The sequence below is a fragment of the Fusarium oxysporum genome, chromosome 6 (assembly GCF_000149955.1).
Source record: "Fusarium oxysporum f. sp. lycopersici 4287 chromosome 6, whole genome shotgun sequence".
NCBI classification, from domain to species: domain Eukaryota; kingdom Fungi; phylum Ascomycota; class Sordariomycetes; order Hypocreales; family Nectriaceae; genus Fusarium; species Fusarium oxysporum.
The window spans coordinates 1,418,580-1,446,298 of NC_030991.1; the positions used below are offsets into that span (position 1 = coordinate 1,418,580).

At 47.5% G+C, this 27,719-nt stretch overlaps 3 protein-coding genes across 3 annotated transcripts; 2 read left to right on the plus strand and 1 right to left on the minus strand.

Moving 5' to 3' along the window:
- Nucleotides 1-625: 625 nt before the first annotated feature.
- Nucleotides 626-7,520, plus strand: FOXG_07202 (uncharacterized protein; the record flags this gene model as incomplete). The annotated part of the gene is made up of 5 exons (XM_018385828.1): nt 626-2,422; nt 3,173-3,718; nt 3,791-4,206; nt 4,257-5,862; nt 5,916-7,520. The coding sequence occupies 5 exons, from the start codon at nt 626-628 to the stop codon at nt 7,518-7,520; spliced, it is 5,970 nt and encodes a 1,989-aa protein (XP_018244554.1).
- Nucleotides 7,521-17,902: 10,382 nt separating this feature from the next.
- Nucleotides 17,903-22,520, minus strand: FOXG_07204 (uncharacterized protein; the record flags this gene model as incomplete). Its single annotated transcript, XM_018385829.1, has 6 exons — nt 17,903-19,421; nt 19,483-21,253; nt 21,348-21,501; nt 21,577-21,851; nt 21,917-22,121; nt 22,203-22,520. The coding sequence occupies 6 exons, from the start codon at nt 22,518-22,520 to the stop codon at nt 17,903-17,905; spliced, it is 4,242 nt and encodes a 1,413-aa protein (XP_018244555.1).
- Nucleotides 22,521-23,844: 1,324 nt separating this feature from the next.
- FOXG_19698 (uncharacterized protein) lies at nt 23,845-25,755 on the plus strand (the record flags this gene model as incomplete). Its single annotated transcript, XM_018399963.1, has 1 exon — nt 23,845-25,755. The coding sequence occupies one exon, from the start codon at nt 23,845-23,847 to the stop codon at nt 25,753-25,755; it is 1,911 nt and encodes a 636-aa protein (XP_018244556.1).
- Between the last annotated feature and the right edge of the window lie 1,964 nt (nt 25,756-27,719).

Genomic DNA, 27,719 nt, shown 5'->3' on the forward strand with positions numbered 1-27,719 from the left:
ATTGAAGCTCGGGGGGCTAGGCCGTAGAAAAAGTAGGGGGGGCAGAGTCGTAGACATTCCAGTGAGTAAAATGGCCCAAACCGGTATGCATCAATTCATTAGGACAAGGCGAGTATTTTTCCCACATATTAGCTTATTTGAAGCCGGATTGAGGCCTTGCGATTAATTTGAAATATGTTGGATTGGTTTTGATGTGGTTGAAATTGACCGGGGTGTCGATGGAAGTCAGTAAGATCATTGGTTAGGTTTCGCCAGTAAGTTGGCCCGTGCAATTCGGGTTTTCGAAAATCTAGTAGGCGATCAACGCTTACAATTTCCAGACCACAGCACAAAATTCTGGTCTCGTATAGCTTAATTGGGTACCTGTGTGCTTGGATAACTTGAAAATACATTTTTTTCGCCTCACATCTACGTTGCGGTTGTATTACGAGGGTTGGAATGAACGACCTCGAGGGCCGTCGGAGAATAGAATGCCGTTGAGCGTTACATTTTCCTATTCTGGACTAGTAAGCTTTTGGTGTGAGCGTTACATTTTCCTTATCTGGTTAGCCCGCTCTTATGGCCCAAAATTCTCAATGCGCTATTATGTGAGATCAGCAGATTTCACAAGCAACACAAAACAACAATGGAGTTCCGATTCGTGGACGAACACGACCCCGTTGCACTGCGTCGACGTCGCCTCCAAGCGCAACGCACCCAGAGATTTCGGCAGCGACGAAAAGAAGAACAATATATTGAGCCCTCAATTTATCAGGCCGAATCGTCTCAGACAGTGGACCAGACTGCCGCAGACAATGTGCAGACGGCACTAGGTAACGATTTGTTGGCCGACACTGAGGAATCCGGACATGATACAATCTCTCCCGGGGAACTTCTCATCACCTCTAGTCAGGAGGACGGAAATCTAGTCACAATCGACACTGGACCAGACTATTATGATGAGGAGATAGTCGGCGCCGATAGTACCGACGAGCAGGAAGATCAGATGGAACCTAGGAGTCCAGATGTCTTCGCTGGAATTCAAACAGGTCGCCCTCATGACAACACCTGGAACGATTTGCAGTACGCCACACAGAAGTTTATCCAGCAATATCTTGTTGGAGTACACAGTTGTGGCGCTCAGGAGCATCGAGAATCTCTAGCAGCGCATATAGAAGCTGAGGGAGCGTCCAACCATCATGGGATCGCAAATCTGTTCCCTCGTAGCGTTCCTCATACACTCGATAAACAGTATTTCCTCGAAACGCAAACTTGTAGTGAAACGCCTGGCTTGAGCCCTACCCAATGGCAAGAGCTATTTTCTGGTCATACGCCTGGACAATTCGAAGGCAAGCCTAAGCAGGCCTGTCTCCACGCCGAAAATTCACGACCGACTCCTCCGGGTGTTTCGTTCGACATCGATAGTATCTTGGGTTTTATGACTTCTCCTGCAACAGCAATCCACGGGATTCGATTTTATTCTGCTCCTCAGTATGGTCAGAATATCTCCACAGACGTCCACCTAACTTTGGATCGCCTAGACCCAGATCCAGAGCGGCCCCGGTTGATTCCATCGCGACTGAAAGACGTGCCACATTTCATCTTCGCGAGGGCTGAAGGCGCCGATTTCATCACATTTCACCTGTTCTTTCCGCATCTGCCATGCTCCCGCGACTTCAATCGGTTAACTGACGAGCAACTTTCGCGGTGGTTTGATGATATCTTCTATCCAGCTGTCCGTCAGGTCTATGATGTCGATAGACTCCAGCACTTGCCCGCAAGTTATCGTCACGCATTGGCTACCTGTCGAGCTCCTCAGGTAGAGAATCATTTGTTCGAGGCCCCTAGTCGTCAGGCTCAGCTACGGATGTCCTACTTCCTGCCACCGCAAGGCATGCAGCAACTGTGGGACCATGTTCTCACAGCAGTATGCCAACCGGGGTATCAAGACTTTCGCGATCCTGAGTTATACATGGAGGCAAAATGCACCAAACTTTTTTTCAAATATCCAGATGCCCCATCCGATCTGCTGGAGGTCATGAACAGCTTCGACTGTAAGCTACACCGCATTCTAGATTTCTCACATATGCGCAGCGACCGGTTTTACATTGATGTGGGTAAAGAAACCTGCCCGATGCCTAATGGCGTCTCATCACCTGAACCTCAGACATACCTCTGGCGGCGTTGTTGCATCCGTCACCACCTGGGTCAGCTTTATGATGGAAATATTCCCAAGTCCGGCCAAAATTTTTACCATGAGTCAATGCTTCGAGATGCTGGCGGTATGACTACGTTGACGCCTGTAAGGTCTCGACTCCGCCGTGGGGGTATTCTTTATGACCAAATGTACAGTCTCACCAAAGAGATCGTAGACGCTGCTCGCACATATCCATTTCAGAATCCAGATCTACGGCATTTGGCGTTAGATCCACAGTTCGCAATGGTATGCAAAGCATTAGCGGCAAGCCAGCTTCGGGCAAGAATGTCCATTCTTGTTGGCCACTATGACGAGGCATATTTTGTAGAGTGGTGGCAGGGCCCTTCTCAGCTGGTAAAGAGCAAGGGATGGACGCGTTGTGCTTTGGAATCCATCGTACCGCTAGGCTTGATATGGGTTAGCCTAACCCGCCAGTCAGGCCCGTAATCCCGCGTGTTCTAGTGGCCCGTGTAAATGAACTCATTTATTTATTGCCGTACTGATCAGAGCACGACATCGAAGACCTGTCAATTGTTTACGAACGCCGTGCAGCTTGCGTTGCCAACTGATAAAAATGATAGTCGGACATGTCCTTTGCTCGCTGTACGCGTGGCGTAATATGAGAGGCTGTACATAAGCGCGCGGCAGCACCAATCACAGACAGGCTGGTTCAGGCAGCTTTTCAGCTCTGACCGGCACGTACTTACCCCTCAGCTTCAATCCGACCGTTCGCTAGAAGACCAGCCCACGATTTGCCTCTCCAAACTGTTTCTTGAAGCTGAAAAAGCGACTGAGGATCGGAAGGATGAGCCCACAAAGGCTTGTTGAAGGCCTCACCCGGCTGCGTGACCATTTTAGTACTCGTGATCGGTCGCGTAAGAAGCGGAATCCCGCCGAACAAGTGAGTTCACGCATCTCGGCTGCTTTTCTAGGAGAAGCCTTCATCGTACCGACTCTTTACCTCTTATCCACTTGACTAACAACACCTGTACCTAGTCTTTCCCATCCGATCATGCTGATGCTCAGGTACAGCCGCAACCTCAATCCCAGCAGCTTTCTTCGACCGCAGTGCACTCTACGGCTATAACGGCCACCCCATCACAGAATGTCCCCGTACAGACTGAAGCCAACGAGGCGGATACGCAGTCTGAAGGGAAACCCTCAAGTAAATCAGACCTATGGGACAAAGCGTTGGCCCATCTCAGCGAGTCGGAATACGATCGCGATATAGTCGTTATCGTCAAGGCATTCGCCGAGAACTCAATCGGCGACAATGCGACTGCCGATGGCAGGTCCAGCTCAACAGAAGATCTAGCGAAAGATATCAGTGAGAGGATGGCGCAAGCCATCCAAGACCGGCAACACAGCAGTGAACAACGTGAATGGAAGGTCACAATCGGTGACAAAGAATATTCCGTGCGTGGCCTGGTCGATAAGACTGTAAACATTCTGAATAAGTTTGTGGGCGTGGGCGACGTTGCCGTCAGCTTTGATCCTGTTCATGCTGCTCTACCATGGGCCGCTGTTCGATTCGTTCTTGTGGTGAGTCGCTTTGGGGTCTGCTGCATGCCATGTCGAGATGGCTTGTGTCGTGACTCGAGCTGACTGAGATAGACTTTAACCGCCAGTAGTGAACTAAGAAGTCAGATTATCTTCGGTCTTGCCAAGGTTACTTCGTTGATCTTGCAGTGCGATACCTACCGGCGTATATACATGGCCCGCGACCCCGCTCTCCGACCACCAGCAGATATTTTGGACCTTCTGGAGACGTCCATCGTCCAGACCTACGCCACGTCATTGTTGTTTCTCGGTTTTGCGATCCACCTCCAGGGAAGCAGGAGTCGTACGGTCAGCGCTCCGTTCAAGATGAACGAGGTGGAATCGTATATTGAGAGCCTGCAGGAGAGCGGAGATCAGCTCAGCCAAGCCGCCGATAACTGTGAAAAGAATTGCAGCCTTCAGAATCGGGCGGGGGTCAAAGAGCTGCTCAGTTACGCTAAGGAGTCCCATCAAATCATGCAAGCCCACAGGTATGTCACTCAATAAGGAAGCCAACATAGTGCTAATGATATCGTATTAGCGTATTACTGATGGATATCCATCAGAGGATGGTGTTTGATAAACTAAGGACCGCCGAAGGCGCTGCGTATGATTCTCACGCTAACGAACACGAAGCTCGATGCCATCCTCAAACCCGAGTGGATCTCCTCGCTCAGATCTACCAGTGGGCCGGCGACCCGGACAGTGAGTGTATTTACTGGCTGCAGGGCATGGCAGGTACTGGGAAGTCCACGATATCCCGCACCATAGCCTATGAGCTCTCCCGAAAAGAAGTACTCGGGGCTAGCTTTTTTTTCAAGAGAGGTGAGGGCGATCGTGGAAAAGCAGCCCGGTTTTTCCCTACCATTGCTACCCAGCTTGTCCGCCGGTTGCCTTTCTTGATGCCTCATATACAAGATGCGATCGAGACCGACCCCTGTATTGGCGAAATGGCTGTCAGCAAACAGTTTGAGAAACTGATCCGGCTACCTTTGACAAAAATACCGAGCAGCCCTCAAAATCCCTCGACTGTCGTAATCGTTATCGATGCTCTCGATGAGTGTAACCAGGAAAAAGACATTCAGGCTATAGTTAGTCTTCTTCCTCAAGTAAAACAGATAACATCAGTCCACCTGAAGTTCTTCGTGACAAGCCGACCAGAAATTCCGGTGTACGTTGAATTTAGGAGAATCCGCGAACCCTACAAAGATTTCATTCTCCACTTGGTTGACGAGCCTACAGTTGAACACGACATCACAGCGTTCTTGAATTCCAAATTGACAGAAATACGAAACGGCTACAATATACACCCCTTAGGTGGTCAACCTCTGCCAGAGTCCTGGCCTTCTTCGACAGAAATTCATGACCTAGTCAAGATGGCCGTTCCCCTTTTCATCTTCGCCGCAACTGCTTGCCAACAAATCCAGAAGGGCAAACATGGCGACCCTGAGGAAAATTTGAAGAAGATACTAGAACGCACCGGCGGGACACAGATCTCCAAGCTCAATGAACTGTACCTTTTCGTCCTAGAACAACTCCTCGATGACCCAATTGACTCGGGGGAAGAACTCTTGAAACGGTTCCAAGAAATCGTCGGCGCCATCGTGATCCTAGCCGATCCTCTCTCAACTATATCTCTCGCCAAACTCCTCGATATTGCCGAAAAAAGAATTCGCCATGTGGTAGGCCTGCTGCCTTCAGTTCTCTACATCCCGTCGGAACGGAGTGCTCCTATTAAGCCACTTCATCTGTCGTTTCGGGACTTCCTGATCAATCGCGATAAGCACAAAACAGATCAATTCTGGGTTGACGAAAAGGAGACACACAAGAGGTTGGTAGTCAGGTGCTTTCAGCTGCTGATGCATGACGACTGTCTCAAGAAAGATATGTGCGACCTGCGAACGCCTGGAGTTGCACGATCGGATATTGACAAGGGCAAAATCGACGAGCGCTTGCCGTTAGAAGCTCAATACGCTTGCCTTTATTGGGTCTATCACTTGAAGGAGAGTCATGAAAGGATTAGAGATAGGGACCAAGTACACGAATTCCTTGAGCTCCATTTCCTCCATTGGCTAGAGGCGTTGAGCCTCATTGGAAGGATATCAGAGAGCATCGGATTCGTAGACGGGCTACAGAGCATAGTCGATGTAAGTCATTCACCTCCTGCGTGTTACGTATCTACTTACGGACATTTTTTTAGCCCGAAAAAGGTGCCCAAGTGCTTGGCTTCTTGCGTGACGCGAAACGGTTCGTGCTCAACTACCGCTGGATCATTGATACTGCACCACTTCAGCTCTACTCTTCGGCAGTTGTGTTTGCGCCAAAGCAGAGCATCGTACGACAGACATTCAAGCATTATTTTCCTGGGTGGATTTCCTTACTTCCAAAGGTGGCCTTGGACTGGAATGCAGTTTTACAGACTCTGGAGGGTCATACAGATCAGGTTACCTCTGTGGCCTTTTCGAATGACGGCAGCCATATCGCATCGGGATCAGATGACAATACCGTCAAGATATGGAATATGGAGACGGGTGCAGAGGAACTGACTCTTGAGGGTCATACCAACTCAGTCAACTCTGTAGTCTTTTCGAATGACGGCAAGCGTATCGCATCGGGATCATATGATAACACTGTCAAGGTATGGAACATGGCGACGGGTGCAGAGGAACAGACTTTTGAGGGCCATAGCGGTTCAGTCAACTCTGTAGCCTTTTCGAATGACGGCAAGCGTATCGCATCGGGATCATATGATAACACTGTCAAGGTATGGAACATGGCGACGGGTGCAGAGGAACAGACTTTTGAGGGCCATAGCGGTTCAGTCAACTCTGTAGCCTTTTCGAATGACGGCAAGCGTATCGCATCGGGATCATATGATAACACTGTCAAGGTATGGAACATGGCGACGGGTGCAGAGGAACAGACTTTTGAGGGCCATAGCGGTTCAGTCAACTCTGTAGCCTTTTCGAATGACGGCAAGCGTATCGCATCGGGATCATATGATAACACTGTCAAGGTATGGAACATGGCGACGGGCGAAGAGGAACTGACTCTTGAGGGTCATACGCAATCGGTCAGCTCTGTGGCCTTTTCGAATGATGGCAAGCTCATCGCATCGGGATCAGTTGATGAGACTATCAAGATATGGAATGTGGCGATAGGTGAAGAGGAACAGACCCTTGAGGGTCATAGGGATTGGGTCGCCTCTGTGGCCTTTTCGAATGACGGCAAGCGTATCGCATCAGGATCATATGATAACACTGTCAAGGTATGGAATATGAAGACGGGTGCAGAGGAACTGACTCTTGAGGGTCATACGCAATCGGTCAGGTCCGTGGCCTACTCGAATGATGGCAAGCTCATCGCATCGGGATCATATGATAACACCATCAAGATTTGGCACGTTGCGACGGGCATCAACATTGAGGCCTTTGATGCGGGCCTATATACCGACGTCTTATCTTTTACTGACGATGATTCGGTTTTAGTCACTACTGCAGGCCGTCTCAGACTTGGGTTTCGAGACATTAGTACGTCACACTCGATCGAGAGCGAACCAAAGCTGGGTAGTACAGAGGTCCAAGGAGAAGTGGATGGCAGATTAGGCTTCGGGATCAACCGTGACAATACATGGATTACAGTGGGTGGACCTGATGGACGTAAAGTTTTATGGCTTCCACCTGATTTCCGGCCTGGTGTGTCGGCCACTTCAACCGAGGGTTCACGAACTGTTGTTATTGGGTGTCGGTTAGGAAGAGTAGTCATCATTGGTTTTGCACCGTCTTCGTCCGTGAATGGAGTTTAGGTTTTGTGGATTTATCAGATCAATTTAGTACTATTCGATGAGCCATAAGCCGATGCGTAGACGACGGTGCAGGTCTACTGTACCAATTACCACTGGTAATGGGCCCAATACCAACTTTTGCGGCCCGTGCACCTTCCCCTTTTGGATCTTTAGGGGTTTGGGTCAATACAAGAATATTTGGTCTGTGCGCCCTCTCCAACTTCCCAGGACCCCAGCGCTGATTCCGTCAACGCGAATAAAAAGCACCTTTCGTATGGCAAAGGGTATGCCAGAAACTCAATTATAATAAATGCAATTTGGGAGCTTTGGCGCCATGTCTCCTATTCACATAGTCTTATAAGACCTTAAAACCTGATGCTGGCATCTATTTTACTTGGTGTCCTTTATTACCATACACAACCCCCCTTTCGACAGCCCCACCCTTTCGTCAAGCAAAAAAAAAAGAGGACCACCAAAAATGGACAACTTCACTGGTAAACAACTCGGCCAAAATGAGGGACATATGCAAAATGTCTCATCTCACAATAGCGAACAACTATCTCTATTGGAATTTAGGTCTTTTGATAAGCCGTCCTGACCGCGTGGTCCGTTGGTGGGGTACGGCTTCCTCTCTCACTTCAATGACCGAGCTAGCCTCTGATTCTGACTCTCGCTCGTCTGAACAGACAGATTCCACCACGACAGACTCATTTTGAGTCTCCCCTTCAGGTATGGCTTCTCCAACAGCTAAAGTCTCCCCGAGAGTCATAAAACGCCTGTTAGGATTCGGTACCGCCTTCCTCTTCTTCCCTCTCTTCAGCCGAGCCAATTCTTCCTCTAGGCTGGCAATCCTCTGTGTATGCACCGCTACTGTCTGTTGTTGAGCCTCAAAGCCCTTGGCTATCACGTTGTACCGTCTCCGCGTCTTTGGTGTTTTGTTCAACCCAAGATCACGAATTTGACGGCTCGTCTGTGGAGTATCGTCCGAGCCAAGATACGGCCTAGGTTCAGGAGTCACTCTTGGGCCGCTGTTTGGCCTATCTTCTTGGATTTCAGGGTGTCGCAACGCTTTCGCACGTGAAATGGGCCAGTTGCCAGTGACCCTCCAGCCAGACAGTATGTTCTTCTTAGTCATTCCAACTCGGCGAGCCTTGGCGTAGGCCCTGATGAAATTAACCTTGTCCATCGGAGCGGAATCAGTCAACGAGGCGAACCTTTCCAGCTCTCATCGATATGCAGCCTTTAACGAGTTGAAGACTCCATTGTCTAGTGGCTGGAGTCCATGAGAGCAGTGTGCTGGTAGATAGCAGCAATAAACGTCGTTCAAAAAGCACGTGGCCATCCATTCATCCTTCCACCACTCAGCACTGATCGTGAGATGGGGGAAATGGAGGACATACTGTTGCATGGCTTCCGTGACCATCTAAGATGATCAGTCTCGCGTCTGACTCGTCGGCAGGTGTAGTCTGGGGCAGATAAACTCTTTCAAGCCATTCAATGCCTATGTGGTCATCAGTCCACTTGTTTGGGCGAAGTTATGTAATACCAGTCTGCTATCTGCTTGAACTCGTCAAGGAACCATTGTTTCTGCAGTTCCTTCCCCTTGAAGATTATGCCAGGAACTAAAGCGCGGCCGTCAGCAGTGACAGCTTCGATAAATGAAGTCCAATTCCGAGTCTGTGGTCCCTTGAGGAAGGCCTTGCGCTTCGGGTCCGCGCTTCCAACAACGAAGCTATCTAGGCCTGAATGAAGAGAATTAGTCGGTCAAAATTCAAGCACCGACAAGTAATAGAGGTGAATACTTGCCGAAACCAGTCATAATACCGCCTTCATCAACGTTGACGGTGTTTTCAGGCTTGATCCAGCCATACTGGCCATCCCGGATATCAAAGTACCAATGAACCGCTTTCGGGGTAAAAGAGTCGAACCTTTTAGCTGCTTGACGTCTACCCATCTTGGTCTTTAGGTCTGCGCGGCGATTGATAAACTTGATCACCCAGTTGCGTCCTAAGTCGGGATGTTCGCCCTGCTGTCTCAGCAGGCCCATGACGCAAGCGCGGATCTGACTGTGGGACGGAGCATAGCCCAAAGACTCCTGACGGAGTATCCAGAAAGCGAGCCTATCTTCTTGGCTCTTGGACAAACGTCGGCGAGGCTGGATCTGGTCTTCAGCGGCCCCACGGCCGTTAAGTCTATCGATGAGGGTCGTTCGGGGCACTCCTCTTCTCTGGGCCGCTTGAGGGGGTGAAAAACCATGATCGGTAATGTCCAATATGGCCTCAGCCATATCGTCCTCTGTATATTCCCATTGAAGTCGTGATTTAGGCATTTTTCTGCTGTTGTCGAGGGTAAAGATCAAAAATCACGAGAAAGAGCGGTGAGGAGGTTAGTGACCATATTGAAAATATTTCAATAGCATGACTTGCATATATCGCGTGCCCAGCACATCCTCAACAGGTCAAAATAATTATCTCCACTCATTTCTATAATCAATAAATGAAGCTTCTTTTAGGTAGCTATTTATTCTGGCCAACTTTCGTATAAGTGAAGTTGACGAATTTTGGTGGTGCTATTTTTTTTTGCTTGACGAAAGGGTGGGGCTGTCGAAAGGGGGGTTGTATATGGTAACATCTGGCATGACGATGGCGGCTCCGCGCTGAGGTCGCTCCCCTTCCTCTTCGATGTGTTCCGGCAGTGGAGGGAAAAAGTTGGCTAACATCTCCTCGGCCTGTTCAATGCTGTTGGTTGTGCGGGCGCCGTCAGCCCTTGTAAGTTGGGGTACTTTGCCAAATGCTCTATCATTTCCAGACTTGAGATACTTTGCCCCCTTCCATATGTTGTCGTTATCTGCTAGAAACTCGTTCCAGTGCGTCTTTTTCTGCTGTCTGATAGCATCATGATACTGTTTTGCTGTTCCCCTGGCCGTCTCCTCAAGCTCCTGACATGCCGATCCTGCTCGCCTCAATGCTCTGGTGCGATTCCTCCAGTGTGTATGTATCTGCCGGAGTTGCGTGAGGTCTGAGGTCCACCAGCGTTTTGCATAGGGTGAAGGCTTAGCTCTGGGTGTCAGAGCGCGAACCACCTCTAGCGCCACTGCCATAAGCCTGTCAGTCTTCTGCTGTACGGTACCTTCTTCCGGGGTGGACTCTAATTCTGCGGCAATTCGAACGTTGATTTCCTTCCATGGTGCGTTTTTGAGCAAGAGCCGTTCTTGAGCTTGCGGTACCGGGACCGAGACGTCGAACTCTGTCTCAATAGCACAATGATCAGATCCGTGCTCGGTACCGTGTATCATACACTTGACAGTCGAGGATGCTAGGTCCGCGGAAGCAAGGACCAGGTCAACTGTTGTCTCAAAATCCCCACCACTCCACGTCTTCGTTCCTCTCGGGAGTAGGCTCAGAAGATCGAACTCATTCATAAGGTTAATGATCTGATCCGCTTCGCCTTGCCTCGTCAAGCATATGTCGTCTCCTCCCCATAGCTGGTCGTGCCGGTTGAAGTCTCCGACAACTACCACGTCCACTAGTCTACCGGCCTGTCTTCTTGTGTTTAGGGTGACCTGACGCAGAGCGTTGCAGGTGTCTTGTAAAGCTTGGGCGTCTCCTCCTGGCACATAAACCGAAACAACCAGAACCAGCCGCTCAGGGAGTCGCAAGATGGCTGCCGTCATATCCGCTGTCTCAATCGGTATCTGCTCCGCCTCCACATCCTTGTTTACCCACAACATGCTTCGGATCGGCCATCTGCCCTCTCTCCAAACCGTGGGGACCATCTTAACCCATCTGGGGTGCCCCATAGGGACCGTTAGTAGCTTGCTGTCCTTTTGGTGTGCCTGGGGCTCTTGGATCGCTATTGCTGCGTGATCTTGAAGTTGCTTATCGTTCATAAGGCTCTCGTGTACCGTACCCTGCTTTCTTACATTCAGTTGAATCACCTGCAACGACTTACTCATGCCGTCTGGGGTGAAGTTTCAGGCAATTTCTACTGAATGACTCATGCGGACCGCTGCAGAGAGCGCACTTGGGTATCTGTTCCTGGCACTCACTGTGATGGTGGCCCTCGGCGGCGCACCTTGCACACACTCGATTCTTACTGCACGAGAATGCCTTGTGACCGAGCTCTTGGCAGTTATAGCATTGTTCCGGTCCAGTGGTCTGCTTAAATACACTCGTATATGCCGATTCACCTGCGACGAGAAAGTAGTGTTCCTGCAGTAGCCTCTTGGCATCGGCGCTCTTAGTTAAGTAGACTACCATGGATCCATATGACTTGGGGTTGACCTTCCGGCTCAGCCAGGCTACCTTGGCAATCTGGACTTCATTCTCCTGGTTTAAGGTTTCTATTGCTCCGGGGAGGATGTTAAACTCCTGGTCAAAGACGGCCATACGATTCATGCTATCAACTTTGATAGGATACAGTTGATCCCGAAGAACTCTTGCACCTGGAGCTTTCCTGGTTTCGAGGATGGTCTTGATGTTTTGTATTTCTTCTTCGTTCCTACCTATAATCCTAAGGCGGTTGGCATTCCGTCCATCTCTGGTCACTGCGACGCATCGCCAGTGAGGTTGGTCACTCGCCTGTCGCATCTCCTGCTCCACGGTCTTACGAATCATTGTTGGTGTAACGTCTCCAAGATGGTCTTCAGGAACTCTGGATGTGTCGACTGTGCAGAACACCGGTTCTGGAGTTGCCGATCGGGCTGCAGATGAAGATTGACTGGACATGCTGGTGGATGTCATCCTAGCTGCGTCTGCATACGATTGAACCGACGACCGTGGTGTTTCAGTCTTGTTCAGCATGTCTAGCTGTAGTCGAGTCTGCTCCAGCTCGCCGCACACCTGGGTGAGCTGGTCTCGGACTTGCGATCACTGAGCTTGGTGAACTCGAGCTGAAACTCAATTGATTAGATAGTCTGTTATGTTTTTATTGTGATATTTATTTAGAAGGTTGAGATTTTTGTCTCGCATGCTTATCGTGCACGTTATAATATATAAATACTTTTAAACCCTAAGTTAATCTTAATCTATTAGAGATTTATAACGTACATGATAAGCGTGCGCAACAGATAAGCGTGCGCAACAGATAAGCGTGCGCAACAAAAATCCCTCACCTTACATCAATACTATCTAATCAATTAATTCTTCATTAAATAACATGTCTCAATCTTTTAAAGAATCTCAAATTATTCTTGCACTTCAGGCCTATCAGACAGACCCAAAATTAAGTCTGCGACGCGCTGCAAAAATCTATGACGTCTCCTTTGATGCCCTTAATCGCCGACACCATGGCATTCCTGCTCGTGAGGATTATATCCCGAGCTCTCGGAAATTAAGTAATCTAGAGGAAGAGGTTATAGTCCAGTATATCCTTGATCTAGATTCGCGAGGATTCCCTCCCCGGCATTGTGATGTTGAAGAAATGGCGAATCGACTACTTACTGACCGCGATGCGTTACCAGTTGGCAAGCGCTGGGCTATCAATTTTATTAAGCGGCAACCACAGCTTAAGACGCGTTTTCAGAGGAGATATGACTATCGCAGGGCCTAATGCGAAGATCCGACTACTATTCGCAATTGGTTTAGGCTTGTAGAGAACATAATCGCTAAATATGGCATCCGATCAGATGATATCTGGAACTTTGATGAGACTGGCTTTATGATGGGCGTAATATCAAGCGGTATAGTCATCACCAGCTCGGAAAGGCGTAGAAACCTAAAATCAGTCCAGCCTGGAAATCGGGAATGGGCTACGGTAATTTAAGCGATTAATGCAGAAGGCTAGGCGATTGATCCATTTATCGTGGTTGCAGGCGAATTTCACCTTCAGAACTGGTATAAAGAAAGCAACCTCCCGGCTACCTGGGTTATTGCCACAACCGAAAATGGCTGGACAAATAACGAGACGGGCCTTGACTGGCTAAAGCACTTTAATCGGGCTACAACTGGCCGATTAGTTGGCGCCTATCGTCTTTTGATCCTCGATGGTCATGAAAGTCATCGGTCAGCCGATTTCCAGTTATATTGTGAGGAGAACAACATTATTACACTCTGTATGCCGCCTCATTCATTACACCTACTTCAGCCCCTTGATGTCGGGTGCTTTGGGCCGCTGAAAAAGGCATATGGTCGAGAAATAGAGCGACTGATCAAAAGGAGCGTAACCCACATCGAGAAGACTGACTTCTTCTTGGCGTTTTATATTGCCTTCCAAGCTACTATAATCGAGAAAAATATTAAGGGAGGTTTTAGAGGAGCCGGGCTTGCTCCCTTTGACCCAGAATATGTCATCTCGAAGCTTGATATGCAACTATGGACCCCAACGCCTCCCCAGGAGGTCACTGAACCTTCGACCCCTTGGACTTCAAGGACCCCAAAGACAATACTAGAGACCCAATCTCACTCTAAGTATCTGCAAAGAAGGATCAGAAATCATAAGAGCAGCTCCCCTGAGTCAATAATTGAAGCTGTGAAGTATTTTGAGAAAGGACAGAGCATTCTTCTACATAAGATAGCCTTACAAGAGGCTGAGATCCGGGAACTTCGTCAGGCAAATGAGATGCTTAGCCGGCGGCGTAGGGCAAAAAGAACACGCCTACAGAGAAGAGGGAATATGACTATAGGGGAAGCCTAAGAGTTAATTGATCAGGCAGATGTGAATACGCAGATAGTAGCCGAATCATCAAGAAGTGGTAGTTAAGGAAGGTCAGAGCGACCAGGTGGTCGGCGTTGTGGTGTATGCGGCAAGACCGGTCATAATGCAAGAACCTGTCAGGAGGGTATTCAGACTACTGAAAATTGATATAGTAACGTGTATGATAAGCAAGTGGGCCATCCAAGTAAGTGGGCCACTTCTTGTATACCCTTAAGGTAAAAACTAAAATAAAAACACCACAAGCTATCTAATTAATTAGAACTACTCGCTATACTCTCCTCTAGACGTCTCAATCACTACCTGACAGGTCCTTGCATTATGCCCAGTCTTTCCGCATACACCACAGCGCCGAACGCCCGGTCGCGCCGACCTTTCTTGACCACTACTTCTCGACGATTCGGCCACTACCTGCGCATCTACATCCATCTGATCAACTACTTGCCTTGATTCCCCTGCAGTCATCACCCCTCCTTTCTGTAATCGAGTTCTTTTTGCCCTTCGGCGTCGACTAAGTATCTCATTTGCTTGTTCAAGGTCATTCATCCTAGCCTCTACTAAGGCTAGCTTATGCATGACTGTGCTTGTTCCCTTCTCAAAACACTTCACAGCTTGAATAAGTGACTCTGGAGAGCTGCTATGATGTCTTCTGATTCGTTTCTGTAAGTAAGCAGATTGAGATTGGACCTCAAGAACTGTCTTTGGGGTCTTTGAAACCCATGGGGTTAAGGGTTCAGCAACCTCCTCGGAAGGCGTTGGAGTCCGCAGCTTCATATCAAGCTTTGAGATCACGCTTTCCGGGTTAAAAGGAGCAAGCCCAGCTCCTCTAAAACCCCCTTTGATATTTTTTTCGGTTATAGTGGCTTGGAAGGCGGCGTGGAAGGCGGGAAAGAACTCAGTCTTCGAAATATAGGTTATAGAGCATCTGATCAGATGCTCTATTTCTCGACCATATGCCTTCTTTAGTGGCCCAAAGCACCCGATATCAAGAGGCTGAAGTAGATGAGACGCATGAGCCGGAATACAGAGCGTGATGATATTATTCTCCTGGCAATATTTCTCAAAAGCGACGGAGTGGTGACTTTCGTGGCCATCAAGGATCAGAAGACGATAAGAACCAACTGATCGGTCAGTTGTGCATCGGTTGAAGTGCTTTAGCCACTCAAGACCTAGTTCATTGTTTGTCCAGCCATTTTGGCTCGTTGCAATAACCCAGCCGTTTGGGAGGGTAGGTTCTTCATGCCAGTTGGCAAGGTGATATTGGCCCGCTCCAATGATAAACGGCTCGATCGCCCAGCCTTCCGCATTAATCGCTTGAATGACTGTAATCCATTCACGATTCCCAGGCTGCACTGATTTTGGTCTTCCAAGCCTTTCTGAACCTGTGACGACCATGCCGCTTGAGATAACACCCATCATAAAGCCAGTCTCATCAAAGTTCCAGATATCCTCTGATTGGATACCATACTTCGCGATTGTGTTCTGTACGAGCTTAAACCAGTTTCGAATAATAGTTGGATCTTCGCATTTGGCCCTCTGGTAGTCATATTTACGAAAGAAATGCGTCTTGAGCTCTGGTTGTCGTTTAACGAAGTTATGAGCCCAGCGCTTGCCAACGGGTGGTGCCTTGCGGTCAGCGAGGAGAGAATTGGCCATTTCTTCAATAAAAGAATGTCGCGGAGGAAACCCTCGCGAATCTAGGTCGAGAATAAAGTGAACTACTATTTCTTCTTCTAGATTAGATAGTCTGCGTGATTTCTGGGTAGTATCGCGTCGTGATTGAATGCCATTCTGGCGGCGACGTAAGGTATTGCGAGGAACTTCATATGTATCTGCAGCGCGTCGGACACTTAGTTTGGGGTTATTTTGAAGGGCCTGAAGTGCAAGAAGCATTCTAGCCTCAGTAGAAGAGTTCGGCATGCTTGGTGGTTGAGAATTATCTGATTAGATAGAAATGTTGCAAGGTGAGGGATTTTTGGCCCACTTACTTGGATGGCCCACTTGCTTATCATGTACGTTAATTGATTTTAATTAATCAGATAATATATTATGTTTTTATTATGATTTATCTTGAGAAGGTTGAGATTTTTGTTGCGCACGCTTATCTGTTGCGCACGCTTATCATGTACGTTAATCTTAAACAGTTTATTATTTAAAGCAAAAACTAGCTAACGTATATGATAAGCAAGTGGACCAGAAAAGTGAGTGGACCAAAAATTAATTTCTTAGCATTTACACCTTGAGATCTAGTATCTTTAATAAGCTTTTAAAAATCAGAATTAACTTACCAGAAGCTAACACTTACAGGGTATATTAAATGGATAATATATTTTATATAACTAAGTGTTTAAAACTCTGAAAAACTTTTACTTAAGAATAAAATTAAAAAATCTTATTCGCACTGTCTTTTTTAAGACTTTTAAATTTTACTAACTAGCTATATTTTTAAAAAGTCCTGGGAAAATACTTACATGCACGATTTTAAGTTAGATACTTAAAAAATATCCCTACTTACATTTTAGACTTAAATAGCATGTTTTAAGAAATTTAAAGTTTAGTGTTTAAGGTAACGTGTTTGATAAGTGAGTGGGTCATCCAAGTGAGTGAGTCAATCTTATTTCCACCTTAAATCCGGGGTTTAAAAAATTCTTTAAAAATTCAAACTAAGCCTAAATTGGCTGTAATTTTAGTAGCCTATATATAAGTCTTAAAATATATTATATAAATTTTTTAAGATTTTTAGAAAAATTCTATATAGCTATAAACGTTAAAACCTATTTATACTGTATTTTATACTGTATAATTAAGCTTTACTATATAAAATAAAATAGCTAAAAATCTTAAAAAAATATTTTATAATAAGGTTAATTATACTATTCTTAAAAGTATTTTTTTTAAACTTTTATCTATTTTGTTTGTTTGTTTGTTTGTTTGTATATTTTTCGTCTGGGTGGCTGTAACGAAGCCAGATCTCCTACTGGAGCAAAAGACGTGCTGAGCTAGCTAGGTACAGGGAAACCCCGCTTCCTTCACCATCCAGCATACCAATGGCACAAAAGGTGCTGTATTTCTCAAGCCCGTCACCCGTCAGCGGGTTCGGGGGCAATCTACTGTCGAGCTTTTTCCACCGACCAGAATTCTCTCACGCATCACTACATCTGCTGACGCAGTCCACAATCTCCAGTAACCAAGTTGTAGCTCGTAGTCGACTGTCGTGGCGGCAGGGAAAAACCTTGGGAAGGAATCAGAGGCCGGCGGTGCGGCTTGCCTTCAAAGGGGAAAAACCCATCGCAATCGGCGTCGTTGATCGGGAGGATGTCGCTACCGATGCCACGGGCACCGTCCTCCGATATCTAAGGCGTTCTGGTTCTGAGGTGCCGCCATTAGATCCGACAAAGGTGTTGTCAGAGAAGGTGAACTCTCCAAAATTCCTTCTCTGAAAACTGCTGTTAGGGAGCCGATGGCGTCCCCGCAGTATTGTGTGGCCGAGTAGCCCGTAGAAAATCCCGCTCCTAACAGTGCACTAACAGTGCGTGCCAAGAAAGAATTTTTACAGGGGAGAGTTGACTTTTATCTATTTTATTTAGAATAAAAGGATACTATAGGGTAGGTTTTTTAATACTATACAGTGCAGTGACTCACTTACTTGTCTGACCCACTCACTTATCAAACACGTTACACAGTATAGTTGGTCCACTCACTTTTCTGGTCCATTCTCTTATCATGTACGTTATACTAAATTAGATCTCGCGCTAATTGCCAGAATCAACATCCTCGAGTTTCCGACGGTTACCTCTATTATAATCGACTTCTGATCCACGACGCTTCCTCCCATCTGTTCCAGTCTGGTATCTCGGGGGTTGCATTGCATTGATAGACTTATGAACTACCATGGGGAAAGACACCATTGGTATTGATTTCGCTGTTTTTCCTAAGTCGTAAAATGGGGGTGCATCTTGGTGTAGGACGATTTTGGCAGTATCGGGCGCGGAGTTAGACTGTGTTACAACCGCCTTGATACTATTATCGACTTTGCAAGTATTTGGAAAGGATAGGATGTCTTGCTTCGCCTGAACTGCACCGGATACGGTATGCTTCATTTGGAGCGCATTATGACTTTCCGTAATACTCATGTCAAGGTGATAGGATGAAGAGCCAACAACAAGGGCTTGCTGCGAGTTGAGTTGCATTCCTTCCACGCTTGTTAAGTATCCCAGTGATGAGGTAGTAGATGAAATTTGCTGCAGGTCCTGTGACCGCGTCCCTCTAACGACAATTTCATGCCCGATCTGCTTCTCGAGGTTCTGGGCTCGGATACGATCATAAAATTCATCGGTCTGGAGATCCACAACTTCAGGGTTCGGTGAATGTCGGGTTCCAATGATAATCTCGTTGCCCGTGGTCGAGAAGTCAACGCTCTCGATTCCGGATTTCTGCTGACATGGCGACCACAAGTTGAAGAGCTGATTTCGTGAAGCCTCGGGTTGATACCGATGTGAGGTATTGTTATTGAAGCTCCAGAGGAAGACAAGCTGACATTGCCCCAGACAAGTCGTGTAAAAGAGAAGCAGGGGTAAGGTTGGATGAAAGCTGCAAGCACGAATGGTCGTCATGCTACCTGGAGGTCGATATTGATTAATGACGGAGCAACTCAGTTTCTGCTGATCTATATAGGTGACCTGCAACTCATATGTTTGAAAGTCCGATGTGGTCTTGATTTGAAATAAAGTAGGGAGACACCGAGACTTTTCTCGAAGCAGATAACGGCCGTCGTGGTTAAATTTGTAACAGTATGACTCTGTCACCCGTAACTGTGACTGGGCTTCACGAGGCAGTCTTGCACGGCTGCTTCTTTTCGTGATGGAAGCTTCAGTGAGCTGAGAATTCTGGCGAAGGGAGACAAATTTGAACGTGGTAGTTGATGTTGCGCGGTCACCATCATTGCCGAGGACGGGAGTGACATTTTCAAGAAAGCAGACGCTTCGAAGAATAACTAGCATATCTAGATTCGGACTGATGGCAATTGGAAACGTAAGGCTCCATTCTTTCTGAACAGTTGTTTTGTTCTGTCCAGTTTTCCGATATTCAAGGGAAGACTGCACGTGCTCAAAAACCTCGTCATCGTTTAGGGGAACTCGAATATCGTGAATTTTGACAGCCTCTAGTGGCTTGGTGTCATAAACTTCGTACTGGGCAACCCAGCCTGAGCATGCCTCCGGCTTAATTAAACCACTTGCTGCGTTCTTGCCCGACACAGCTTCTTGAAACTTTCTGCACCAAAATTAGCAGCTGGAAGTATCTAGTGCGGGATGTACGGTTTTCCATGACGAACCTGCTGGGCCAGACATTGAGACAAGCGAGTCGTTCCGTCTGACTACCCGAGCCTGCAGAGTCGCGGCTACACGTGGCCAGTGGCTCCGAGCCTAGCGTATCGTCCCCGAAACTAGAGGGGGCCATAGAGCTGATAAACACCGCTTTTGTTCGCGCAAGAAACTCCGTCTTGAAAAATGCCGTCACGTCACCCCAGATTTCATGGGGCTTTTTCCGGAGGGTGGGACCCCACTGGGTCTCGAGGTGCGAGAACTCCGAAACAAATCTTTGAAGCGTGTTTGGGAGGTCCCGGAACTTGTTCGGCAGTCGTAAATCACTCACGGATAGTCCATTCACAACGTTGAGCCATTCTAAGATGCCGTCAAGATGCGAGATGTCACTGGCCACCAAATACTGAATTTCTACCCAAGTGTTTAGGGTTAACTTCGTAGAAGTAAATTTGTCCAGTGCTTGAAGAAGCTGGAGAAATGATTTGATATCTGCTGGAGGGAATCCGAGGGCCTCAGATAAGGACTCTTCTAGTAATTTAGCACCCTTCTCGAGATGTATAGGCCAAGAAGTTGCAGCGTAGCAGGCAAATGGGAGATGGTTGAACAGATCACCAGGCCCAATCCCTTGCCGGATATCTCCAGAAAGCGGTTTTGCGGGAACTCTAGATAGCAGATAGGAGAGACATTCTGTAGCAAGATCATTGTGAGCTTGTGAAGGTGTCGGTAAAAACTGTAGAAGAACGGGATTTTGACATTTGGGTTCCTTGAATCCTGACCAAAAGAATTCCACGACGGATTGGTGCACCAAGTGATACTGTCCCCCGATCCTCTCGACAAGACAGCCGCATATCATGATCACAGACTTATGGAAATCTGATCTTTGCGCTTCGGTAGGCGATGGGTCGGATCGTAGACCAGGAGGTTCTGACAACCTGCCAATGCAATAAGTGACCTCCCACAGCTGGTCTTCAGAGAGATATCGAGTTGGAAAAGACAGCCAAGAAAATATGCGTCGTGCAGTGGAACGATATTTTTCGTGTCTCGTAGCGATGTAGTTGAGTATACGGATATACATATCTGTCATTTCCTCCTGTTGCCGGAGTGACTCGATAGCAGTTTCCCGATCCTCAGGACCCAGATCCAATTGGAGATAGTTGAACATCAATTTCGCCCAGAGAATGATACCGTTTGCTCCTCTCATTATTCTTGCCTCAATCCAATCGTGAGAACATCTTGCTGGGAATTGGCTTGGTTTAAATCCTTGTAGTCGATAGCGAATATAGGTTTGAATGTCCAACTTCGCTTTCTCGCGCGTGAGATGAATATGTGGGACACGGTCTAGGCGATCATGCAAGAACTGAATGTTGGGTCTGCTCAGAATAACTGCCTTTGCCTCTGTCCCTTCCTGAGAATGTGCTAGTGTTGTAATGACGTTCTCTGGATCCTCACATTCATCAATCCCATCAAGAAGGAGGACCAAATTTGGGACTCTCAGTGCAATGACATGGAGTAGGGCAATCAGTTCTGCAGATGTGGCGTACTGATGCTCCGATTTGACCATGATAAATGCAAACTGATCTACAATCTCATCCCAGTTTTGAAGCTGTCGGAAAAGCTGCGATACGAGCGTACTCCAAGCGGACCGGAGACATCGGGTCACATCATATCTGAAGGAAAAAAAATGGGACGCTGTAGCATGTGGCTGGTCTTTGGTCCAGGATCTCGTTTGGAGCCTATGCAAAACCTCAGTTGCAAGGACAGTTTTCCCAGTGCCGGGGTTCCCTGTCGTAAGCCAAAATATTAGTATATCTTGTTTCCCTTGCAGGCTTGGTCCGCTTGGAAAGGGGAGGGATGCGTTCTATGGGGATAACTCTACCTTTGATCCAAAGAAGATTTGTGTAGGAAGAGTTGACATCTCCAGAAGCGCTATCAGTTGCTATCCATGTGGTGAAGGTGTTGTCCTCAAGAATCCACTGGGAAGTGCCTGGTAGATGCTGTTGTTTTGCCTCATCATAAGGCCACTTCGCATGCTGATCGGTAGGCGGATTCACCCATTTAGTTATTTCGCGGATCGTGTCATCTAGTAAACGGTATCTAATTAGTACGTACGGGGCTGGAAGGATTTTGCGAATAATCCTACCTCTTTTATTCGTATCCCATCGAGACTTGGATTCCTCAACTAAGGCAAAATACTCTTTGGTCAACTGATGGTGCTGTTCCTGGAGGGATTGTGATTCCATCGCTACTGTCAGTTGCAGAAACTTTCGTTCGTCATCAAAGGCAATTGTGTGTTTTTGCAGCCGGTCCAGGAAGTTCTGGTATCGTATGTGGAAAGGTTGCCACGAGAGCTTCCACGCGACAATTGGGGCGGACTGGAGAGCTAAATGGCGTTGAAGGTTAAAAATAGTATTTGGGTATGGAGAAGCTTTGATAGGCCTTACTTACAACCATCCTTTTTGGTGAAGACTTGTGCAATAGCCGTGAAGAGTTCGAATAGGTCCATATATATGTTTTTCAGAGTGGAGCGAAACCCATCGCTGCACTTGCCCTGTGCCAAGTTGGTAATCTCTTGAAAACGTGGCAGCTTTTGGCCATAGTCATCCAGCAATTCTGACAGTTTGTCAAAAAAAGAACCGAAGTTGCTAGCAAGCTAATGTTCAGTACCCAAGTAGTTAGCTCAGCTCATTTAGGTACAGTAGTGTTAGGAATAGCACTATCCACGGTTCTGTACCTTCAAGATGAGGCGGATAGCACTCCAGACGAGAGCTGCAGCATCTGGATTGGACGAAATTGCAATTCCGATAATATTGAAATAAGGTTCAAGATGGTCGCTGAACCTTTTCAGATTTTCTAGAGGCTTTGCGTAGAGCTTCCTGTTGGATCGGAAAGAGTTGAATTGTTCCGCCTCCTCGAGAAGCTCTGTTGAAGTTCTGCATTGTTTGAAATCTACCTTTGTGTCTGCAGGCAGAGAATCGATGAAGGCATTTTTGGCAGAAATAAATAAATCGTCACTTAGATTATACCCCTGGGGGGAGACTAAAACTGACATGTTGGAGGGAGAATTGATCCCTCGCTGAATCTCAGAACTAAGGCATAAGAGATTCACAGACCGGTTTTTCAGGCCTCGAGGGTAAATATAAGTAAACGGTGAACGAGGCATAGCAGTTGTGACTAGGGCTATTGAACAACCCTTTGGTCATTTTCCAGTTCATTCTTGGTGGCGCAATGTGATGTCAGCCTAATCGGCGGTCAATCAGGCAGCTAGGCACGCATACTAATTTCTGAGCCAATCCAATACAGACTTTCAAGCCATGACACGTAAGCAGCCCTTCCCACCAATAACTATTGCCTCGCCTCATCATAGCCCTGGCGGGGCCTATGCCTTTCCATTGCTAATGAGGGAAATACAGCCCCCGGCGTTCAGCCAGGGCATTCTTCTAAGCAATGCAGAGAGTATCATAGGGAAAGAAAATCCCTCACTACAACACAGAGTTAGGGAAGACCGACGTGTTAGTAAAAACAATTGCGTGTATCCATTGCATTTAATCTGCTTAAAGTACTTTACCTGCAGCATTAGTAAATAGTAATCTACTACTTAGAAAAATTACTATAACCCTGATCCTCGCCTCACACTCCTTTCTCTCCTCTATCTCAGTGTACTACCAGATATAGCTAACTTACCCTGTCAACTGCATCTGCATGGCAACCGTGACTTTCAGCTACCGCCTACAATAGTGGAGACCGAGCTTGGCATCACACGGTAGGCCAACCAACACGATAAAGCTCCGCCACCGCGACTCAAGGCATTGCTGAATATCGCAGTTCAGCTTTCTCAACACTTTACTCCACCACCACCTCCACCATCTCCACCAGCACCATCACCACCATCATCGTCATTATCATCTGGTATAAGTAGCGTTATAATAGGCCCTTTGCGACTTTGACGGCAAGCCACAACGTTCCTCGCCGGCCGAATACCACAATATTTCAGCAGGCGCAGCACCCTACCGCCTTGTTCCAGCTAATGGAGCTTAATGACATTCTCCCTTCAACAACGCTTGAGATCCTTGAAGATATGTCAAATAAGAAACGCTCAACAGACTATGTCTTAGGTTTGAACATTGTCCAGACTTCTATATTCGAGATAGCTGAGTACATCTTTAGCAAATCACGTGGAGCCTGCTCGGAAAAAGGCACGAAATTTGACAATCAGTCAGCTTTCGAATATGCTGGATTTAAACTCGACCCTCCATACATCCAATAAGCAGGATGTCGTTTGTTCCCGATGCGCGTCGATCGATTTTCGTACGGCGTTCAAGACTAGAAGTACGCAGCCTGGCGGTCGTTGTATTTCGAAGTTGGATCATCTGACAATGGTTCCTTCTTCTGCTACATGCCCAATATGCTGCTTCCTTGTCGATATGCGGCCCAAACTCACCCACAGCACCAAGCCTGCTTGCGCCAGTTTCTGCCTTCATGCATTCTCTAACATCCGGACTTTTGCCCTAAATCGGGACTCTTCGGTCACAGATATACCAAACATTGAAGACACAACCTGTCTTGCTGTCATTCGCAGCGATGATTGCCAGTCCAAGGGATCATGGAAGGAAATACAGAAAACTGCAAGAGAGACCGGTTATATCTGTTCTTTGGATCCAATGGCTTCTTCTAGCAGAGGAATTCAAGCCCGCCATATCAATCCACATCGAATCGACTTCGACATCGTTCGAAGCTGGCTAAACTTCTGCAGCAAGTACCATAGAAAGGCATGTTCTCCTGTGATTGAAGGAGATGCCATTTCACTGCGAGTTATCGACTGTAAGGGAGAACGGCTATTTCCTATCATACCAGCACCAAAGGCATGCAAATACGTTGCACTCAGCTACGTGTGGGGTCCGCCTGATTCTCATGAGCCTCTTCGATCACTTCACGATAGTCACATCAACGCAGAATCTATACCGAAAGTCATAAAGGATGCGATCAGTGTCACGAAAGAGTTAAATTTCGAATATTTGTGGGTCGACAGATACTGTATTCCGCAAGACGCTCAGGAGAAACACGAACAGATCCGCCGAATGGACCGCGTATACGCTGGTGCTTACTTGACTATCATTGCCGCTGCGGGTGACGGGCCTTCATTCGGACTACCGGGAGTCCTGGGAACACCAAGGATTCCCCAGAAACTCACACAAACTGGGAGTCTTTGCCTTGTAACCACCCTCAAAGACTCTCATCACCTCATCAAGGATTCAGTGTGGGCAACCCGTGGGTGGACTTATCAAGAAGGCCTCCTTTCGAAAAAGCGACTTGTTTTCACGGACCACCAGGTTTACTTTGAATGCTGTGGCATGCATTGCTGCGAAGCAATCTCCAAACCTCTAGAAATTCTTCATACCAAAAACAAGAACAAGTTCAGGCACAGCATCTCACCTGGATATTTTCCCTTTCGGGTCACTGGACTTCACCCAAAGGACGTTATCCCTTGCATAGAGGAATATTCTACGCGACGCCTTACGTACGATTCAGACACCCTCAATGCTATGCTTGGCACCTTGGAAACTTTCCGCAAGTCTTGTGTTCCATGGCCGTTCAGTCATCATTGGGGGGTGCCTATTCTTCCCGTGCCTCCAGGACGACCCAGTGTAGAGGGGCTTTTTTTTGGGTTTTCCTGGTATCATTTGCAGCCTGCGCGTCGAAGGGTTCAGTTCCCAAGTTATTCTTGGGCTGGCTGGGAGGGTGAGATGAAGTATCTCAGCTACGCGAGGTATATGGATTATTTCCGTGCTGAAAAGCCCTACCTTCACGTGCAGATTGAATCACAGAACGGCACATTCATGGGATGGGACGAGTATCAACGAAGGCCGGCTATTGGACTGCTCGGTCTAGCTCATGGCATCCTAATTCGAGCCAAAGTATTACGGTTCAGAGTCCGGCGTGCGCAGCCCAGTGAACAGTACTCCACGGAATACATTGCCGAACTTCCATTTGCCAAGCCACGATCCAAAGAATCGGTACCATTATACGCACCGATACATCTATCCAAAGATCCAAAATCAAACCCAGATTTTGCGCACAAGTTGGAGACTGAGACATGGGAAGGGATCCTTTTGGGCCCTATTAAAGGGCACTGGAATGGAGGTTTCTCTCTCCCTGCCATTCTAGTTGTCGAACGGTGCGAAGAAACCGCCGAAAGGGTAGGTCTGTTTGGGGAGCTAAAAGATACGTATTTGTATAGTTGGTATCCTGGAGACGAAATATCAACGAAGGAGATAAGCTTAATATAGGCTTCACCGGCCGAGGCTGATTTTGGGCTGGTGTTTATAGAAGGCTTGAGGCTGGCTAGTTCTTGCTAGGAGGCTTGATCGTTTCGTTGTTCGAGGAACCTACTGTAAGCAGTCGTGGTGGTAATTCGACGAAATACAACAAATTTGGCCCGTGCACGTTGCTGGGTCATCCGTGGCGGTCAATAGGCGGACGGGTACCTGTCTTTCTAAAACTGGACGGGTCCCGTCCGAGTTACCATATCTGGTATAGCTTACTCCGCTATCGGATTGGAACTATTTCGAGTGGTTTTACTTGAAGTCCATCAACCGCTAATTTTACTCAAAGCAAATCGCTGACTTTAACTTGTATAGTCTTGATTTATCCGAGCTATAAGCTCATTATAAACTCTACTAAAGTTAGGACTGAACTACAATACAACTCTCCTCCTGTTCCGTGGCAGCATACAAGGCTTCTTGTTCATCGATATCCCGCTGAGCTATCTTCCACAGCTCGCCCATACCTCTTCTGCTTGTAAACAGTCGTCCGTTCTCGGTCTCCTCAGCTACTTGTGCTTCAATTCGATCAGCTTCTGCTTTATCCCAGTCTAAGTAAGCCATCATCTCTTCTTTAGTCCATTCTCTGGGACCCGTCGGGGTCTTGCAGCACCTCCCCATCTGCTTATAATCAAGACACCAGCTGTAGCTTGCTTTTGGGTATCCCAAAGGTAAGCCCATCGCTTTTCGATACTGGCGATTACCAAGCCAGGCTCCTGGGGGTTGAGCCTTATACCAATCCTCTCTAGACTTGACGTATCTCTGATGGATGGCTCGTGGATCGTCATGCCTCAGATGTGTAGTTGGGTTTGAAGCTAGATCTCTCGAATTTAACTGTGGTGGTACCTGCGGTCTACACGTCGATGGCGTAGGTGATGGGTGTCGAGGTTCTGGAGTCGTTATGTGTCGGTCCACCCGCTCTGTTTCGATGGTCAACTGGGATGGCAGATCTTGACAAGTTGATTCATTCTCAAATTCGAAAGTTTCCAAAGTTGTGATTGGTTGCCACTGTATTTCGCCGAGCGTTTTCATCACTGGTGGCCTTGGTTCCTCAGGGGTCGTAAAGGGTATCCACTCAAAGGTTTTCGAACACACCTGCGGCTGGTCTGAAGATATAACTGGCAATGCTCTTAGTTCCGAGCATCGTAGTGGACACTCCTTTGAGTTCCTTGCGTGACCTAGTATATGACATTTGCTGCATAAAGGAGGGTTTCGTATCGGCCTCGCCTTCTCAATGACTTCAAAGCCGCCAAGTTCTCTTCTCACACTAGATAACGGCAAAGACGAATTCGTAGTCACTGGATCGACTCGCTGGCGGGGTTCTAAGAGGGGCCTTCGATTATCTTCCCGAGTCAAGTGCCAATGCGGATGAAAATCTTCGAGTTGTAGAGTCTGGCCTTGAGCTAATAAACCCTCCAGCTTGTGGGCGCAGGGCAGCCCTTGTGATCGTGAGAAAGAACCAGTACAGGCCGATGAAGGAGTAGAGCCTTGATGAAATAGAAGCTTTCGTTGCTGCTCAACCTTTCGCAAAGCTTCATGAGACACCCAACCACGTACTGCACCATAGAGAATACTGGAGAGTTCGATAGGTGTCCTGATCTTCTGCTTGGCTTGGTTCGACTTCAACTCCGCCAGTTGATTAAGTAGTGCATGCTTGATCGATCGCCAAGCTTCGAACAGGTCCAATGTAGATACTTTGAGGTGGCTCTTGAGCAGCCAGTGTATGCCTTCCACCCTTGAAGTAACGACGTTGTCAAAGTGGGGATGTTGATTGACCCACGCCTTCACCAGCTTCTCTTTGTATTGATCAAGCCAGTTTGTCTTGATATATTTGACTTCTTCGATATAATCCGCGATGTATTTCTTCTCAAACTCGGACACACGTTCGTGGAAAGTTTGTTCATTTGGTGAGTTGATGATCGAATGCCAGT